The sequence below is a fragment of the Vipera ursinii genome (assembly GCF_947247035.1).
Source record: "Vipera ursinii genome assembly, chromosome: 2".
Classification (NCBI taxonomy): Eukaryota; Metazoa; Chordata; class Lepidosauria; order Squamata; family Viperidae; genus Vipera; species Vipera ursinii.
In genome coordinates this window covers 175,389,053-175,408,159 of record NC_139513.1, presented here as the reverse complement: position 1 = coordinate 175,408,159, position 19,107 = coordinate 175,389,053, and the positions used below count along the sequence as shown (strand labels likewise).

General features: G+C 42.2%; 2 protein-coding genes across 5 annotated transcripts in view; one reads left to right on the top strand and one right to left on the bottom strand.

Annotated features, from left to right (window-relative positions):
• Nucleotides 1-2,183: 2,183 nt before the first annotated feature.
• On the top strand, nucleotides 2,184-16,366 carry PODNL1 (podocan like 1). Of its 2 annotated transcripts, none has more exons than XR_014491771.1 (11): nucleotides 2,184-2,873; nucleotides 4,224-4,481; nucleotides 4,652-4,745; nucleotides 5,403-5,467; nucleotides 8,813-8,922; nucleotides 9,786-9,942; nucleotides 11,029-11,144; nucleotides 11,277-11,934; nucleotides 12,344-12,492; nucleotides 12,765-13,017; nucleotides 15,317-16,366. XR_014491771.1 is itself a non-coding variant. In XM_083356782.1 (11 exons), exons 1-10 carry the CDS (start codon nucleotides 2,871-2,873, stop codon nucleotides 12,913-12,915), a joined length of 1,761 nt encoding a protein of 586 aa, XP_083212908.1. In that variant the 5' UTR covers nucleotides 2,185-2,870; the 3' UTR covers nucleotides 12,916-12,933; nucleotides 15,317-16,366. The 2 variants fall into 2 exon arrangements, 1 of the variants encoding a protein (XP_083212908.1); XM_083356782.1 differs by having other exon boundaries at nucleotides 2,185-2,873; nucleotides 12,765-12,933.
• A 219-nt stretch (nucleotides 16,367-16,585) lies between these two features.
• CC2D1A (coiled-coil and C2 domain containing 1A) overlaps nucleotides 16,586-19,107 on the bottom strand; it is a 56,374-nt gene continuing 53,852 nt past the window's right edge. For 2 of the 3 annotated variants that reach the window (XM_083356779.1, XM_083356780.1), the window contains exon 29: nucleotides 16,586-19,079. In XM_083356779.1, the coding sequence (XP_083212905.1) occupies nucleotides 18,975-19,079 (105 nt within the window). In that variant the 3' untranslated portion in view covers nucleotides 16,586-18,974. The remainder of the gene's footprint in view (nucleotides 19,080-19,107) is intronic. The other variant, XM_083356781.1, reaches the window with a different exon arrangement.

Sequence of the window (19,107 nt, the reverse complement as noted above, 5' to 3'; positions counted from 1 at the left end):
AAGAATCCTTTGTCTTTGCTCAAATTACAGATAAGAGCTGAACATTTTTGTTTTTGTACTCCCTTCTTTGATGTGGAAATATGCCCTTGATGTCTTACTTGACTCTAGTCACCTTGAGGTCAGTTGCAAACTGTCTTGAAATATTAAAGTGCTGATTTTGTATATTGCCAGTACTGGTATTAGATTAATATCTGACATAAAACTTACAGGATGATTGTGTGGCACAAGAAATCAAATCAACAGAGAAATAAATAGCAATAGCACTTAGACTTATATACCACTTCACAGGGCTTTACAGCTCTCTCTAAGCAATTTACAGAGTCAGCATATAGGTAGTCCTTGACTTACAACCATTCATTTAGTCACCATTCGAAGTTACAACGGCATTGAAAATAGTGACATGCCCATTTTTCACACAACTGTTGCAGCATCCCCCGGTTCACATGATCAAAATTTGGATACTTGGCAATTGGTTCATATTTATGATCCAGTGTCCCAGGGTCATGAGATCACCTTTGCCACCTTCTGACAAGCAAAGTCAGTGGGGAAGCCAGATTCACTTAACAACCATGTTCCTAACTTAACAGCTACAGTGATTTACTTAACAGCTGTGGCAAGAAAAATTGTAAAATGGGGCAAAACGTACCTAACAACTGTCTCCTTAACAGCAGAAATGTTGGGCTCAATTGTAGTCATAAATTGAGGACTACCTGTATGACATTGGAAGATGAGCAAGCGTACATGCCTAATCTTCTTGGTGACATTATTGATTAGATCCTATACTAGCATTGCCAGAGTACATTCAGAAAGGCATTGGCATCTGGCTCTGATTCAGAGTTTGGATCTATGACTATGCCTAGGTTCATGGAATCTACTAAATTACAAAGAAACCACATGAATGGTTTAGTTGTCTGAATCTAGACAATGTCATTTATTCAATAACTTGGTTAATGGAAGGTTTAATGGAAGGTTACCATTTGATTCCCTGTGGCAAGGCATTGCTAATAATATTTTAGGCTTTAGAGAGGAAAAGGTAATTGACAAGACAGTGGATGTCTGTTTCCATCCTCAGAAGAGGATGGAACTTCATAGATTGGAATGATACTCAAATGTCTTACAATGTCATAAAGGAATGGGTTACGTTCAGGACAATGAAGATGATCCTTTTTTTTCCTTACTGATATGCGTGCTCTTAAATATATGACCAAGGTGCCATATGTTTGATATAGTATTCCTAGGTGTGTACATTTGGAGAGGAGAGAGCAGAATTGGACATTTTGTGATCAAATTCAGTTTTAGCTATTGTCTCAAGGCAGAAATGATATTGGTTCTGTGGTTTCTCTTCCAGAGCTAAAGAAACAGACATTGGTGCCATCTGGGTGAGTGATAACATTCATGCTGTCGGGTCTTAGGAGCACTTCCGGAGAGGACTTTTAAGTGCTGGAAGCAGAAGCAATACAAAAATGCATGCAATATTAATATAACTGCCATCTTATGTGTTATTCATTTCATTACGATATTGATCTTAGCATTTTTACAGAAGAAGTTACGACTATTGAAACTCCGACTTTCAGGTCCTAACAGGTAATCTGGCTGACCTGGTCTGAGATTGGGAACTAGGCAGGGTTGGGTGTGGTTATTCATTGGTTGGGAGACAGGCGATAAAATCTTGAAGGGATTGAGCGACTGAATAACAACAGGCTAGACTAGCCAGTCAGAAAATACCTCGGAAGGTGGGAGCCAGCCATTTGCCTGTTTGTCACCCAAAAACAGAGAAAAAAAACCACCCTGCCTTGCTTTCCTGCCTTTTGGCAGTTTGTAGAGTGACAACTCAGCAAGGCTTTCTTTTTTCGACAGCGTGCGGTGGGATGAGCTCACAGGACCTGAAGATTCACTATGCCTCATTATGATACTTCAGATCAGAACAACCTTTTTCTGCTACCGGTTTGAGGAAGGCTGTGAGGGCTGACACGGGGTAATACGGTAGAGAGAAAACAAAGGTGTACTGCAGGGGTGTCAAACTCAATTTCATTGAGGGCCGCATCAGCATTATGGTTGCCCTCAGGGGGCTGGGTGGGTGTGGCCTACTGGGTGGGCGTGGCTAGAGTGCGTATGGCCTGCTGGGTGGGCGTGGCCAGCTCTACATCGTTGGCATCAAGGGTGCCTATGGGGGCCTGGGCAGGAGTGGGACAGATCTGAGGGTCTCTGGCAGGAGGGGGGTCTCTGGGCCAGGGCCAAGGCAGTGGGGGCCGTTTCCTCACTGTTTCCCACATGAAACCACTTCGCGGGCCCGATCCGGCCCCCGGGCCTTGTGTTTGACATGTCTGGTGTACTGCATTCCGTACACCTATCAGAGGAAGAGTCGAAGAGATGCCTCGGGCGTTTTTTGCGGCCGTAAGCTGAAACTTTCCACCGCACCAGAGAAAACAGAGAGGAGGCGCGCAGCAGCGGGCGAATCGCAGCCGCTCGGTTTCCCGAAGAGTTGCGCCTGGCTGGCAGTCCCCCCAGCCTCCTTGGGCTAAGCGAACGTTATGCAATCACAGCCCCTCCTTCTTGACTTTGATCGGATGAGAAACAGAGAGCAAGAAATACCGCGTTCTTCTCCCTCGCCCTCCCCGTCGCCCGCAGCTGCACGGCGGGAGCAGCTCGGTCCGTCCGTCCGTCCGTCCGTCCGTCCGTCTTAGGGGAAGAAAAGGGAGGCGAGCTCCTTTCCCGCGCTCTCGGGGGATTCCCCAACTCGGCTTCGGAAAGAGAAGGAAGGAGGTCGCGCAGGGCCCGCGGGGCAAGAGGTACCGCCCTGCGCGGGTCTAGACCCCATCGGGGATCCCGTGGCATCCTTCGGAGGAGAGACGCTCCGGCCAAACAGGGCGATGGTGAGCGAGCAAGCGTGAACGAAGGTGGCCCGGGAGGTTTCTTACCGCGCGGTGCCCGGGAGCCAGGCGCCCGGCAGCTGCACGACACAGACGCCTGTAAGGGCGGAGCGGGCTTTGGATGGCAACGACCGGAGCCGTCGGGGGGGCCTGGCACGGTCTGCGCTCCGACGCACCCATCTGGGGCTGAACTGGAGGAGGAGGAGGAGGAGGAGGAGGAGGAGGAGGAAGAAGACAGGTCACAAGTGCTTGAATGGGAGGGCGGAGATGCGGTTAATTAGGGTCCTTAATTCAGAGGGGTTACCTCCCTCGCGTGACGGCTCAGAAGTGCGGTTAGAGCAGCGTTTCCCAACCTTAGGAACTTGAAGATGCGTGGACTTCAACTCCCAGAATTCCCCAGCCAGCTATGCTGGCTGGGGAATTCTGGGAGTTGAAGTCCACGCATCTTCAAGTTCCTAAGGTTGGGAAACGCTGGGTTAGAGACTCTTCTCAATGGGACGAGCTACGTTTGATAATCATTTTTGTTCCAAGTGTAAAGCACCGTAAAGGATTTCCCATTTTCTATCACGCAATGCCGACTGATAAAAGCGGGAATGGTATTCGAAATTGGGAGAAATCGGGGAGACGGGTCGTTTCGAATTAAAAGGAGCGTCAAGCGTTCAGGTGCGATTTGTGGATGTAGCAAGAAAACGGGGAATCTCTCCGACTAGCCTGAAAATTCTTCGCAGTTCTTCTTGTTACTGTCGAACAGCTACTGTATATATCAGGCAGAAATTCAAACAGCTATTTGGAACGTTTTCTTTTGTATATTTATAATTTATTTAATTCTATTTCTATAACACCCTATGGAGGAAACTCTGCCTATGAAAACTGAAACTGTCGTAAAGATGCTAAAAGGCAGTGGAAGAATTCCTTCTCCCCCCCCCCCCAAAAAAAATAAAGAAAAAAGAAAAGAAAAGAAATAGTTAGTCAATAAAAGCTTTTTCCATGCCACATTAATGAAAATCTTGCATAAGCCCATTCCTAACACTTTTGATACTGTTCCATGTGCTCATGAACTTTACCCAAACATTTAGCGCAAGCCTCTGTTTGTCCTATCCTGCCTGTCAGCCTCTATTTTTTAAAAAAAATCATTTACTCAATACCCTGTGGGAGAGACAAAAACCCAATTTCAATTAGCAAGGCATTCAGTACTATGAAGGACCTCTGTCTACATTCCCGGAGGGACAGATTTGGGAGGAGAGGGGGAAGGGGTGTTTCCTGGCCTGCTCAGACAGGAGAAGCATTGAGAGAAAAGCATGTTATGATATTATACAGAGCACCATTGATTAGCTCCCTCTTCTGCCCCAGCAGCTGTGCAGTGGTCATCTATTACTACTCCTGGCAAGTATACCTTATAGCTTTCTGCTGAAAAACTATGAGGAGGATGAGGATGAAGATGATGACCTGTCACTGTCAACATCCCAGCCCCGTGGGGATCCTGCCCAGAATGTGTCTGGTTGTCCAGCTCAATGCACCTGCCCAACAGAGGAGACAGTGGATTGTGGTGGCCTTGACCTGCACATTTTCCCCAGCAATATCTCTACAGACATCCAGCATCTTTCACTGCAGGTGATGTTACCTTGATACATATGGGGCAGATAATGAGCTTTGCTCTGTGGGGTAAAATAATAGTTCTCAGAAAACTCAGGTGTTTCTCAGGTGTTCAGAGAAAGAAGACACCTGGTGGTATGGATGCCTTGCTACCCTTTTGTTATACAGTGCTGTTCTTCCTTCTGTAGAATAACCAATTGCAAGAGCTACCCTACCATGAACTATCCCGTCTCATCAACCTAAGAACCCTCAATCTCCATGACAATCTGGTCACCTCTGATGGTAAGCAAGCATTCCTTGGTATTCCCAGGTGTTTCAGGAGGTCCTTGAGTTTAATGTACACAAACAGTAGTTAATCCTTAATTGTCGTAGGATCATTGTTCCCTTTAAGTATAGAGGGCTTGGTGAGTAGAAGGGCTCTTTCAAATGTAAAGTATCACTTCCTTTTCTTCTATTGAACAGAGGGTTAAAAACTTGAACTGGTTAGAATAAGGCCAGTCTACCCTCAACCACGGATGTTCATTGGGTGACTGTGGGCCAGTCACTCCCTCTCAGTCTAACCTCATCTTACAGGGTGGTTAAGGAAAAAAACAGGAGGGAATGCTACATACAATATGCTGCTTTAGCTCCTACAAAAGGCAGGATAGAACTCAAATATATTTTGCAGGATTGGGTGTGGGTGTGGGTGTGGGTGGGTGCTCTGTGTGGAAGGACTGATAAATAGCAGCTCAGTCCCAATCAAAGCTGACTGAATCAGCAGGAGACTGCAAACCAGTCTTTTTCACTTTCTGAGCATGGCATAAGTGGGTAGCGAGAGGTGAATACCAAGTAGATGAGTGGATACTGAGAGGTTTTGCATGGGGTAACAAATCTAACTGACACAGCAACTTAGGCAAGATCCCAAATGTAGATCTTATTCTAGTCTGTCCCATTTTAAAGGTCTTCCGGATGAAGCCTTTGAGCCACTGCAGTCACTTCAGTACATCTATCTGGCCAATAACAAGGTGAGCATGTTTAGATTAATAAGGGCATACAATGTAGTGATGTGGGTTTTTACTTGCACAAACACAGAAAAACACAAACATCAGCAAAGAAGATAAGAAATGCTAAATTAAGGAACCACGAGATGAAATAATTAGGCTCCGAGATTTCTATATAAAAATCAAATGGTTAATGGATAAGAACTAGGATTGTTTAAAAGAAGGAATCATTTATGATATATTTTTATTATATTTTTTGCCCACTTTTCTTCCAAAGAACTCAGGGTAGACCGCTGGACCATCGTCACCATCTATGACCATTACTTTACCTCATCTGGCCTAATCTGGCTGGTTTTTAAAAGTAAGCAGGGTTTGACTTGGTTAGTACTAGGATCGGAGACCACCAAGAGATACCAGGCTTGTAGGCTAGATTGAGAAAAAAAAAACTAGATGAAGGCAGTGGCAATCCACTTCCATATTATTGCCAAGAGGAGTGCATGGTTATTTCTATATAGCCACTAGGCATCAATCTTCATCCAGTTTTTTTTTTCTCTTCCAGAAATATATAACTTCCTTGGCTGATCAAAAAAAAATTAAGAATAGACATGATTTATGCTAAAATGGCTCAGTGGGTTAGGATGCTGAGCTTGTCGATCAGAAGGTCGGCAGTTTGGCGGGTCGAATCCCGAGTGCCGCGTAGCAGAGTGAGCGCCTGTTACTCGTCCCAGCTTCTGCCCACCTAGCAGTTCGAAAGCACGTAAAAATGCAAGTAGAAAAATAGGGACCACTCCGGTGGGAAGGTAACAGCGTTCCGTGCGCCTTTGGCATCTAGTCATGCCGGCCACATGACCACGGAGACGTCCTCGGACAAGCGCTGGCTCTTCGGCTTTGAAACGGAGATGAGCACTGGCCCCTAGAGTCGGAAACGACTAGCACGCATGTGTGGGGGAACCTTTACCTTTACCTTTACCTTATGCTAAAATGGAACACCTCCCTTCCTATTTAGATTTCTAAATTTGAACTGGATTTTTTAGATTTATTTGGATTTTCAAATTGCTGAATCAATTCAGAAGAAAATATTCTTGTAGAACAGGGGTGTCAAACTCGTAACGTTACCTGACGTGTCGTGACGTATCATGACTTTTTTCCATTGCCGGCAATGGGGTGGGCACGGTGCCGCCATGACGCATCCGGCCCATGGGCCGGCAGTTTGATATCCCTTGTAGAAGATCCCATCAAATTATCTTTAATTTTCAGACTATTTGCTCAATCTTTTTTCCTAACCCTTCAATAATAGTCTTCTCTCCAAACTCAAATCCCAAGCAAGGGATTACAGCCAGGTTAACTATCCCATAAATGTTTTGGCATGCTCTGTGCTAGAATATTAGCTTTAACTCTCAAATCCAAGGATAAAATAAAATTAAAAAAGCAAAATTAAAAAAACCCTATCCAAATTCAGAAGCAATAACCAAATACGACAGTGGAAAGTTAATATAAAACCTACAAAATTAGGATTTGAAAACCAAAGAATGAGATTTCAATGAAATGCACTAAAACTGCATGAATGATAAATTAGGAGTAAAGAAAATAAACATAAAAACATAAATCATGATGTTATCAGTCCAAGACTTTTTATGCCTTCTTGCAGAAACTCTGGCAAATAGAAACTCAGCAACTCTATTAAGGAATAATAGGGTTCTGCACTGTGAGTAGAAAAGTTGCTTCACCCTTATTTTTGTTAAGAATTGGTAAGAATGGGCCTGCATTTAGTCCTACTGTACTTCCCATCTAACACCACTGAAGGTAACCTCATGACTGAATTCATTTCCTGCAATAATTCTTTGTTATTTTATTTACAGCCAGTATAAAATAAATAAATATAGAACAGTGGTAACACCCTAAAAGCTCTTTATAAAAAATAGAATAAAAATACAAACAGAAGGAACTACGGTAGATAGAATTCAGCATTTTTAAAGTACAATAAGAGCTTATTCCTTGTAAAGGTTTCTCAAAAAAATAGATGTTTTGGCATGTCTATTATCTTTAATATATTTCATGTTTATGATATATAATCAAAGGCTTGTCATCAATTAAAAAAAAGGCAAATCTTGCTCTTATATTCTTTTGCTCTTTCCGTGTTTTTCTCTCTTTTTTTGAAGCCTAACTAGTTTTCCACATTATTGGAATTATTTGCACTTGTGCTTTTGGTATTTATTCAATTGATGTAGCCACCCACCTCACAAAATAAGTGATTCTTCCTTCTTTAGGAACTCCTACCATTCTTAAGCTGTTTTTCTCAGTAGCTTCTCCAGCTTATATTTGAGTTTATTAACATTTGCTTTTTTGAAGTCCAAGGTATGTATTTGAGCATGCTCAATTTAAATTTCTCTTTTTTTCTTACTTGAGCCTTTCCTACCGGTTAACAGCATGTCAAGAACAATTGGTGCTTTCTCCATCGTTTGAAGGAAAAGTTTATTCAGAACCTGTTTTATCTTCAAAAGGTCCAATAATTAGATTTCCAGACCTCTAATCCTCTTCCTTCTGATTGATACTATTGTCTTCTGCCCTTGCTTCTTTCTTTGTTTTCATATTAAGTTTGCTTCCACTGTGCTGCAAATTAATCTCCAGTTATTTCTAGGCAAGAAGACCTGTGGCAAAGATTGCAAATCAGTTGCATACTGTTCAGTTTCATTTTTTTCTTCTTAGCGAGTATTGCCAGTAAAAATGTTTTTATTTCATTTTTTCTTTTTAGAATCCTATTTTAGTTAAGTACTTGACTCTTGATTTAAGTGAAAATTTTAGTGAATCTCCTTTAAACTGCCTTGACAGACACCTGTTAATTTCCACTGTTTGCTTACTCAGTGATCTCTCTTAGCACTTTAGAGTCTCTTTCACTTAATTTGTCCACCGGTTAAAATCTGGTATATCTAGGGAATTAATGTTCAAAGTCTAACCCGTATATTAACATCAATAGTTTATTACTCATGCACAACCTGAACCTAGACTGGATTATATTTCTCCATTTCTCCATATGGTTGGTTTCGTTGTGTTTTATGTTGCTTGAAGCAGGGGTTAGTGATAAAGCATTCTCTTCACAAAACTGCATTTAACTTAGTTTCTAACCCTAAGTCCTTTTTGAATATTGTGGCTACTTGATTCCTTCGTATGCTTTCGTGTCCTAAATCATGCTTCCATGATCCCAATCCACCTAAGTTCATATTATTAAAGCATTCATTTTAGTATGCCTTATTTCCATTTTGACTGTTTTGGGTTATTCCTGGTTCATGTTTCCCATTTTCCATGTTCCAACTGTATGCGGTAAAATGAGAAAATCTTCTTTCAGTAGCTATCTTCACATTTCTTTTCCAGCTATCCGTGGCACCACAGTTCCTACCCCACACACTACGCATTGTGGACCTTGCTGCCAACCACCTGACGTGGGTCTTTCCACTCACCTTTGGGCATAAACCTGGTCTCAGGTAAAGCTAAGGAAAAAAAATCCCCACATTTTGTTAAAAGTAAAGCCAGCACTACAAGGTGCTGGCCAACTCCCTGTAAAACTACATAACAAGAATGGCACCCTGGGGTGGGGGGTGGGGGGAATAATGCCAATGTAAATCACACCCTCTATTCAGGTAACAGCAAAAGGCCTGACCTGAATTACTAAGCAGGGAAGGTTGAAATTCTTCATCTCAGAGAGGCACACAGAGAAACCCTGTAGGCATGGCAGAGAACAGAACAAATAGCGTAAGGGCATGTAGTCCCTGGGCTCTTCGCTGGCCATTGTTGCTTGTTGGGAAAGTGGAATACAGGTAGTCCTCAACTTAGAACCATAATTGAGACAAAATTTATGTTGCTGAGACATTTGTTAAGTGAATTTTGCCCCATTTTACAACCTTTCTTGCTGCATTTGTTAAGTGAATCACTGCACTTGTTAACTTAGTAACATAGTTGGTAAGTGAATCTGGCTTCCCCATTGACTTTGCTTGTCAGAAGGTCACAAAAGGCGATCACATGATCCCCGGGACACTGCAACTGTCATAAATATGAGTCAGTTGCCAAGCATCTGGATGTAAATCACATGACCATGGGGATGCTGCAACGGACATGTGAAAAGTGGTCATAAGTCACTTTTTCAGTGCCATTGTAACTTTGAACAGTCACGAAACAAACTGTTGTAAATTGAGAATTACCTGTATTCAGAGGAGGAGAATATGCCCTACAAGTCCTATCTTTTATTTCTATCCCATCAAGATATTTTAGTGCCAACGTATCTCTAGGACTCTGATATTGGTCTAGGCCAATTTTAATGTGTTCTTTGCATTTTTTTCTCTCCATTCAGGTCTGTTTATCTGCACAACAATTATTTGAACAACACTGGTCTGTCCTTTGATGCTTTCAATGGCTCAGATGCTGTCAGCACCCTGATCCTTTCCAACAATCGGCTCACCTATGTGCCCCAGAATTTACCCTCTGGTGTTGTTCGCCTCCATTTGCAGGTCTGTAGCTATCTCCTATCCTGTCAGGGTAGGGGAAAAAAAAGGTTGGCTGGAACAATATGAACTGGAAAGTTGTAAGAGAGTGCGCCATTAGCAGAAACAATGCAATCTATTGTATTAAACTCAGTTTTTAAATTGTTTCTCAATTCTCAATTGTACAAACCCAGGCCATCCTCCATAGTGGAGCACCTGGAACGGGTTGGAAAGTGGCATAACACATATGCTCACAATCTTTTGTATGTTGCAAATTCCTTGTCAGATCTTGTCTCCTGTGTTAAATAGAAATGTTAACTGACAATCAGAGTTAATTCTTTTTAGGAAACACTGTTATGGGCTAACGTATGAAACCTACAGAATCATGGAAACTGCTCTTGAAATGTTATTACTTCAGAATGCCATTTTTCACACTTATGATCATTGTGGCATCCTCACATGATTACATGATCAAAATTCAGATGCTTGGCAACTGACTCATACTTATGACGGTTGCAGGGTCCCGGGGTCACGTGATCACCTTTTGCAACCTTCTGACAAGCAAAGTCAATGGGGAAGCCAACTTAACAACTTCAGTGATTCACTTAACAAATGAGGCAAAAAGGTCATAAAATGAGGCAAAATTCACTTAACAAATGTCTCACTTAGCAACAGAAATTTGGGGCTCAATTGTGGTTGTAAATCGAAGACTACCTGTACTCTTTCTACCGCTACTAGACAAATTGTATTACTTGATCATAGGAAAATGGGCATGAAAAACAGGTGCATTCTTCCATGTTCTCTAAGTTTAAATTATGAACAAATATATTCAAGAATATGGGCTCTGCGCAGCCAGAATCAGTCTTGGAAATAGGTTAAAATTGATTTCTCTAATATAAACTGCCTGAAAAGCCAAGGAGGTTCTGAGAAAAATGCCAGATTTGTGATTAGTTACCACAATCCAGCTATGGATGTTCATCTCCTATTTATTCTGCTTCTGCATGAGAGTAATACCATGAGAGCTTTTGGGCCACTCTCATCTATAGCCCCATTCTAGATTGTTGGGGGAATGAGAGTGGAGCATTTCCTTGACCACAAGGCTTCCTTTTTCAGAATAATCACATTTCTCGTATCCCTAAAGGGGCCTTGAACAGCCAGGGGCACCTCCGGGAGCTTTACCTGCAGAACAATAATCTATCCAGTGAAGGCCTGGGCCATTCCACCTTCAGGTAAGAATGGTAAAAAGTGAAATTGGCTGTGGCAGAGCACTGTAATTTGAAATCAGGGCTTCTGGATGTTGAGTAGACGACTTGCTGGAGTAGGGGCCATTGGAAGACTTTCTAGGCTTTTTATCTCTATAGCAAGCTGAAGAGACTCGAATATCTGGATCTTTCCAATAACAACTTGACAGAGGTGCCTGCTGGTCTTCCTGCCAACATAGTAATACTACATTTGGGTCGAAACCACTTGAAGGGACTACCGCCTGAGCGTCTTAGCCGCGTGCGAGGCCTGCAGTATCTCCTATTGCAAAGCAATGCTTTGACTACTTCAGGGATGCACCCAGAGGCCTTTGCCCACTTGCGCTCCCTGCACACACTCCATTTGTACAATAATCAGCTAAATGGAATCCCACCTGGACTTCCGCGACGTGTCCGATCCTTGATGCTACTGCACAACCAGATTGCACGCATTGGCTTGAATGACTTTGCGGCCACGTATGCTTTGACTGAGCTCAATCTCAGTTACAACCGGCTTTATAGTGCCCACATCCACCGCCTGGCCTTCCGTAAGCTTAGGCTCCTAGAAACTCTGGACATCTCTGGCAATAGACTCACGCTGCTCCCGGCTGGGCTGCCCAACAGTCTTCAAGTCCTCAACCTTCAAAAGAACCAGCTCAATGCTCTTTCTCCAGAACGGTTAGTTAACCTCACCATGCTTAAAGAGCTGCATCTGGCACACAACCGGCTGAAGATCAGCAGTATTTCTCCAGGCACTTGGCATGAGCTGCATGGGCTCAAGGTGAGGCAAGAAGGAACAGGGAGGGAGGTTGACTGCGCAATATATATTCTTGTGGCTAAAAAATGTCATTTTAGGACGGCAGTATGGTAGAGCTTTTCAGAATAAACTCCTATGTGTAAGTAAAGCAAACTGAGAATTGACATCCAAAATCAAGTTGAAACAAATGTAGATACCTACATGCAAAATTAAATTTGAATTTGCAAATAAGTAACTTCCTGTCATCTAGTAAATTTGCATTATTATGGGTTCAGGACAGACAAAAGGAAAAGCTGCTTTACAAAGTGCATTATAAAAGTCTGCAGAAATTACAGATTAGCTAGTTTTATGGAGGAAAGCTTCTTTTATCTCCAATTATTGCCATAGTAAATGACACCCAAACCCAATTATTTAGTGGGTTTTTCTTTTTCAGCTCCTGGATCTGAGTTTTAATGAGTTGTTATACGTTCCACCAGACCTTCCAGAATCACTGGAATATCTATACTTGCAACACAATAGAATTATTCTCATTATGGCTGAGACTTTCCTGACAACACCCAACATACGGGTCATCTCTCTCAGGTAAATGAAAGACCAACTAACTGCCTTTTATAGACGAACAAATACCTAACTACTGTAGTCTGAATATTATATGCTTACAGCTCATAAATTGTGAGTTTAGGTTTATAAATATGTGTTACTCTTCATCTTTAAAACAACTTTAAGCAAAACAAATGGTCTGTATTTTAAATGTAAATAGCCTCCTTTGGAATTCCCTCCAAAAAATCTTTGAAGAAACAAAAAGGTCAGGCTCCAATTTCTTGTGACGTTACTCTGCCCTCCTCGTTTTGCAGATCCAATCGATTATTGGCAGCCAATGTGTCGGAAGAGGCATTTGCAGACCTGAAATTCCTGGAAGTAGTAGACCTGGCAGGCAACCCAGAGCCTATCAGCACCTCTCTCCTGCAAGCTGGACACCAGGCCCAGACTCAGATGGGCACCTAGGAAGGCAGCCTGGAAGAGGTTAGATTTAGAGCTTTCCGTGAACCTAACTTATAAGTTTACATTCACCCTACTGTATATATTCTTCAGAATCAGAAATTTCTGGTAAGTGACTTAATTATATAAAAACATTAATAAAATATATTATTCCTTAAGTTTTCAGATGTAGAAGAGCTGAATAATGCAAGAGTTTACAGGAAAAAAATATATAGAAAATCATCTGCGGGGCAATGAATGCATGCTTGAAAGTTGGACTACAAAGTTCAGTGAGATTCATGTGAACATACAAAGTAGCTTTCATCTTCATCGCTCAGCAAGTACAAGTGAAATTGGTGCTGTTCCCTACTATGGTAGTTGCCTTAAAGGAAATGTGTACAGGCATTTCTTCCTTAACAACTAGGTTAGGTTTAGGTTAGATTTATTAAATCTATATGCTGCCCTTCTCCCTGAGGACTCAGGGCGGCTTACAACAATAAAAAGTTAAAAGATATAAATACAAAAATTAAAAAAAGGATTAAACAATATAAGAAATAAAAACAATTTAAACCAATAAAAAACCAAATTTAAAAACTATGATCAGTCCAGGCCTGCTTGTTGGAATAACCAGGTCTTTAGGTCACGGCGGAAGGACTGAAGGTCAGGGGCCATCCGCAGCTCTGGGGGCAGTTCGTTCCAGAGGGTCGGCGCACCCACAGAGAAGGCTCTCCCCCTGGGGGTTGCCAGCTGGCATTGCCTGGCCGACGGCACCCTGAGGAGGCCGACTCTGTGGGAGCGGACCGGGCGATGGGAGGTTGACATTGGCAGCAGGTGGTCTCGCAAGTACCCCGGGCCTAAGCCATGTAGGGCTTTAAAGGTGATTATCAGCACCTTGAATCGCACCCGGAGGGCAACCGGAAGCCAATGCAGCTTGCGCAGGAGTGGTGTAACATGGGAGTATCGAGATACTCCCATAAGCACCCGCACGGCCGCATTTTGCACCAGTTGAAGCCTCTGGGCGCACTTCAAGGGCAGCCCCATGTAAAGAGCATTGCAGTAATCCAGGCGAGAGGTGACAAGGGCATGGGTGACTGTGCATAGGGCATCTCGGTCCAAAAAGGGGCGCAACTGGCGTACCAGGTGAACCTGTGCAAAAGCCCCCTTGGTCACGGCAGTTAGATGATCTTCCAAATTAAGCCGTGAATCCAGGAGGACACCCAAGTTGCGGGCCCTTTCTGAGGGGGCCAATAGCTCCCCACCATCAGAAGAGATGGAACCTGTTGGACAGTACAAGATGCCGACATCCACAGCCGCTCGGTCTTGGAGGGGTTCAGCCTGAGCCTGTTCCTTCCCATCCAGACCCGCACCGCCTCCAGGCACCGGGACATCACGTCAAGGGCATCACTCACAAAAACTTACTTATGGTTTGCTTCCAGAGTTCTGACAATTGCACCTCCTCCTGGTGACATGACTGCATTTGGGATGCTTGGCAGCTGGCTTGTATTTATAGCACTACAATTCTTGCTGGTTTTTGACAGTACTTCCAGAAAGCACTGGAAAGTACACACATAAAGCCCATTGGATAAAATGAATTTATTTAATGACTGCCACACTTGCTTAAAGATTCTGGCATTCGCTAACGATTGCTGCAAAAAAGGTCATAAATTCATGACAACTTATGGTCATAAGTTAAGGACTACCTATACATATAAAAAAAATGACATGGGGAGAGTGCCTTCAAGTCAGTTTTGAATCCCAGTTGATTGCCTGGACAAATCCCTGCTGTTTTCTTTGCAAGATTTCAAAAGTGTTTGCCATTGCCTCTTTCCTAGGGCTGTGAGAGTGCCTGGTCAAAGGTAACCCAGTTAGTTTTGTGCTTAAGGTGAACTAGAACTCAGGGTCTCCTGGTTTCTAGGTTATACCAAGCTGGCTTTCATGTAGGAATAGTATGATGTAAAATGCCACTTGCAATTTGATACAACCTAATTGCAAATTGATGGGTGGTTGACTTAATCAGTTGTACATTGCTTTTTAAGTTTCCCAAAAACTGTATGTTTTATCCAGTGTTTTATAAACATTCACATGGTGCAGCAAACTGAACATCCGCAGAAGCTGCAGTGAATTTTTTAATGTTTTCGCCTAGCACTAAAATGATGCCAGATTCTACAAAAATAGGGTGGATAATCCCGCTTGGATTGGATCCTTGGGTGAGGATCTCATTACCCAAGGAGGTTTGTTTGGCAATTTTTATTGCCTTGAGCTTTCCCTTCCCACCCTAGTCTTTTCCCAATCAACAACGCAGTTCAACCTGTGTAGTATTGCTGTCAGTGCTGCTTCTGCATGTGCATAAGATCCCATATTGCAAGTATAAATACAGCCAAACTTTCTGGACATCAAATCCAGCTGACTGTATCTCTTTCGTCTGCAGATTACCATCTGGAATTCTCTGCACTACTCTACTTCCTTAGGTCTTTGGATGAATCTAATCAACCTAACATCTGAAGGAGATTTTGCTGTATAGTGCTTATTCTCCCGGTTTCAGTCAGCCAAATACAACAAAGCCAGTGCAAGCGAGCTGCTTTTCTTGGGAGCAAAACTGGAATGCTGATTGCCAATGGATCTACATTTGGCTTGGCTAAGCTTTCCTGGAACTAAAGTGACAATCATACCCGGAAGAATTTAGTGCCTCCTCCTGCACTCACTTGCCATATTGGCTAGGACATAAAATATTCAGTGGAGCACTTCCCCACAGTTGCTTCTTCTGCATCACTTCTCGTATGTATTTCTAATCTAACAGCCCAGCTGCTGCAAGGAGCTAGAAAGTTGCAAATTCCAAGGTTTTCTTCCCCATGTGTCAAATTCCATTTGCAAAGGAGATGACAGAAGTGATAGCTAGGCTATTCACCATCACACAGAATTAATAGCCAGCATTTTGATCTCCCACATTTATGACTGTTTGAATAGACTTGAGGTAACGTTCAAAAAACCTTGCCTCTAGAACTTGCTTCCAGAAGTCATGGGTGCTCCATTATTGGAAGTTTTCAAGAAGAGACTGGACTGCCATTTGTCCAAAATAGTATAGGATTTCCTGTGTGAGTAGTAGGTTGAACTAGAAGACCTCCAAGTCCTTTCCAACCCTATTATTCTATGTTCCAACCGAGGGTCCATCATAACAGGACTAAAGTCATAAAGCTTGTATTTTTCTATGGAAAATATAGCTTTAATTGAGATCAAAGACATCATCCCTGTATCAAGGATGAAGCCATAGAAACTAAATTATTTTAATATCAAATGGCTTCACAAGCTAAACTTGTGTTAGCTTAGCAGATTAAACTGTTTTTATTCAGAGATGGCTGGGGGAAAAAAGAAAGTGATAAAATAGATGGAAGATTCCATGAGAATGGCATTTTACTGTTGAGTAGACACATAAACAGAATCCAGATTAAAAGGAAGTTTGGAGAATTTATTACTGGTACATGAAAGAGTTTTTGTTTTGAGCACAGTTTCTCCCCTCCCTCCCTTAAAAATGTTATATATTTATGTCATCCTATACATAAAATAAAGCCATAACACGGATTTGCAGCCTTTGCTTTTAACATTAATTCTGAAAGACTCTGGCTGAACAATAATTTCAGAGACAGGCACTTTTATAAAAATGAGATTGTGACAATGGGTCATGAGAGAAAAGGATATATAATACATTTGTTTTCCTTTTATTATCTTTACAATAAACTAAAATTTGGTTTTAAAAGGTATGTAGGCAGAGGCAGGGAAGACCACCTGGATAAAACCCACAGTTCATTCCCTCATTTCATCCTGAGCAGCAGCAGCAGCAGCAATCCTGAGTTAATTTCTTATACTCAATCTTACAGAAAAAAGAACTAGGAAAGATCACATTTCCATCTGCCAAAATGGATTATACAAGAAAAGCAGCCCAACAGGTTTCAGTAGCCTTTCTCCTGTCTTTGGGTAGGGAAAAAGGAGCTAAGTGACGCAGTCTCTCTCTATAATGTATCAGGAAGCAGGGGTTATCAGACACCATTTTCCATTCAACAAAAATAGTACAATTACATATATTATGAGAAGGAAATCTAACCTGCATAAGAGTACCATGAATGAGTTCTGTAAGCTGTTTGTACCCCAGAACTGAACAGTTATTCCTTCCCTAGAAGAAAGGCTGCTCTGCTACTCTCTATACATTAAAAAAAGGAACCATCTAATTTAGCAGTCTCATAGATGCTTCGTCTCTCGGTCCCTCCAAGACTAAGTTAAAAACGAGAAAGTCTCAAAAAGTATGAGTCTTGTGGCTACATACTTCTCCACATTAGAGATTGTTTAAGGAGCAGACTAATTAGCTCTCAGTGGAGAAGGATACCACATATGTAGGACCTTCAACTGGCATACAAGGCAGGTATAGATGACATGCAAGACTGCACACGAGGAATCTGAACTAGATCTCTTTGATCACTGAAAACCACTGAAAAGTGATTAGCTGAGTCAAAAGTGAATTATTCAGCTGTTGGTATGCACCAATAAGGGTCAGAAAACCAAAGCTCAAACAGAGTGTGCAAAAGAGAGCAGAGTGGTGGATGTAGCTCTAAGGGAAACTAGGAAATGAATGCAGACTATATGGCTTCTGGAATAACCGTTAACTGTACTGAAAGTGCCAAATTCCAAACTGGGCCAACTCAGTTAATTTGGGATGTTCTGGAATCTTTCCATCACTGCAATTGATATCTACACTACACCTCTACAACTATTAAATACCCTGGTCAGTGGAAAAAGGATACCAGGTGAACGGGTCTTCTAACTCAACTGGTATACAAGGTAGATTTTAAAACAAATCCCATGGGCATGGGCATAAAGACTTCACACACAAGAGTCTCCTTGACCACTGAGAAGGGGTTAAAAAAAACAGCTCAAGTGGCATGTGCAAAACGCTTAGTGCAAAAGGAGGAAGGAGTGGTGGATATAGCTATAAGGCACCTGTCACATGGATTGTCTCTCTTCAGGTCATTGGGGTTATAATGTACTTATGGTGAAACATAGGAAGTGTTTTCTGCAAAGTCAATTAATGAAGAATCAACTTGTGGCATTATTGATCCATCAGCATACAGCCTCTGCATTTTGGTCTTTCCACTAGCCTTCACCTCTAACAGTGAAAAGACCATGCTTGAAAGCATTGTTGCTTGGATAGATAATTTAAGTGCTTTAGCTTCATTTCTGAAACTTTTGCAGCTGAAAGACAAAAACATACAGGTACATCAATGTTTCCAAGAAAAGACAAAAGTATAAGTAATACATTTATGGCGTTCACAAGAACCAGTTTGGTCTAGTGGTTAAGGCATTAGCTTGAAACCAGAAGGCTGTGAGTTCTAGTCCCACCTCATCATGCAAGGGGTGACTGTAACCCAGTCATTCTCGCTCAGCCCAAACTACCTCACAGAGTTGTTGTGGGGAAAATAGGAGGTGGAAAGAGTATTAGGTGTGTTTGTGCCATCTTGAGTTATTTATAAAAATAATACAGGCAGGATAAAAAAATATAAGAAACAAAGACCACTAACATACAATTTTTCCCAAGGCTAATATAAAAATAAAAATAAAAAAAATCCAGGGAAGACACGCTGAGATTGTAAGAATCACCGTGAAGACTGTCTCCTTAGCAGCCACCGGCCTAATGTTTGATAACAAAATCACCTGAGAAATATCTGTAGAAACTGGCAATCATTTAAATAATCTCCCTCAAAAAATACGAAAAAGCACCAACAATGAGGACCTGGGAAATGGTCTTATCATCTGTAGCAAGGTTTCCCAATCTTGACAACTTAGAAACATGTAGACTTCAACTCCCAGAATTCCCCAGCCAGCCATGCTGGCTGGGGAATTCTGGGAGCTGAAGTCCACATGTCTTAAGGTTGCCAAGATGGGGAACACCTGATTTGTAGAACACTTTCTGCAATACTAGTATTCAGTAAAATTGTACAAGTTAAAATCCTTCAGGGAAACCATTTGTACCCGCCCAAAAGAAAGAAGGGACCCCCAAAGGGGAACCCATGACAAAAGATGGAAAAGGTTCCAGGCTTGACTTAATGTGTTCTGACCAACTGGGCAGGGAAAAGAAGAATCAATCGGGCACTACTCACCTCCCTCTCAACCAGATTGCGCTTGTAAAGAGCATCCTTCGCTGCCTCCTGCCAAACAGTAGAACAGACAGCATTT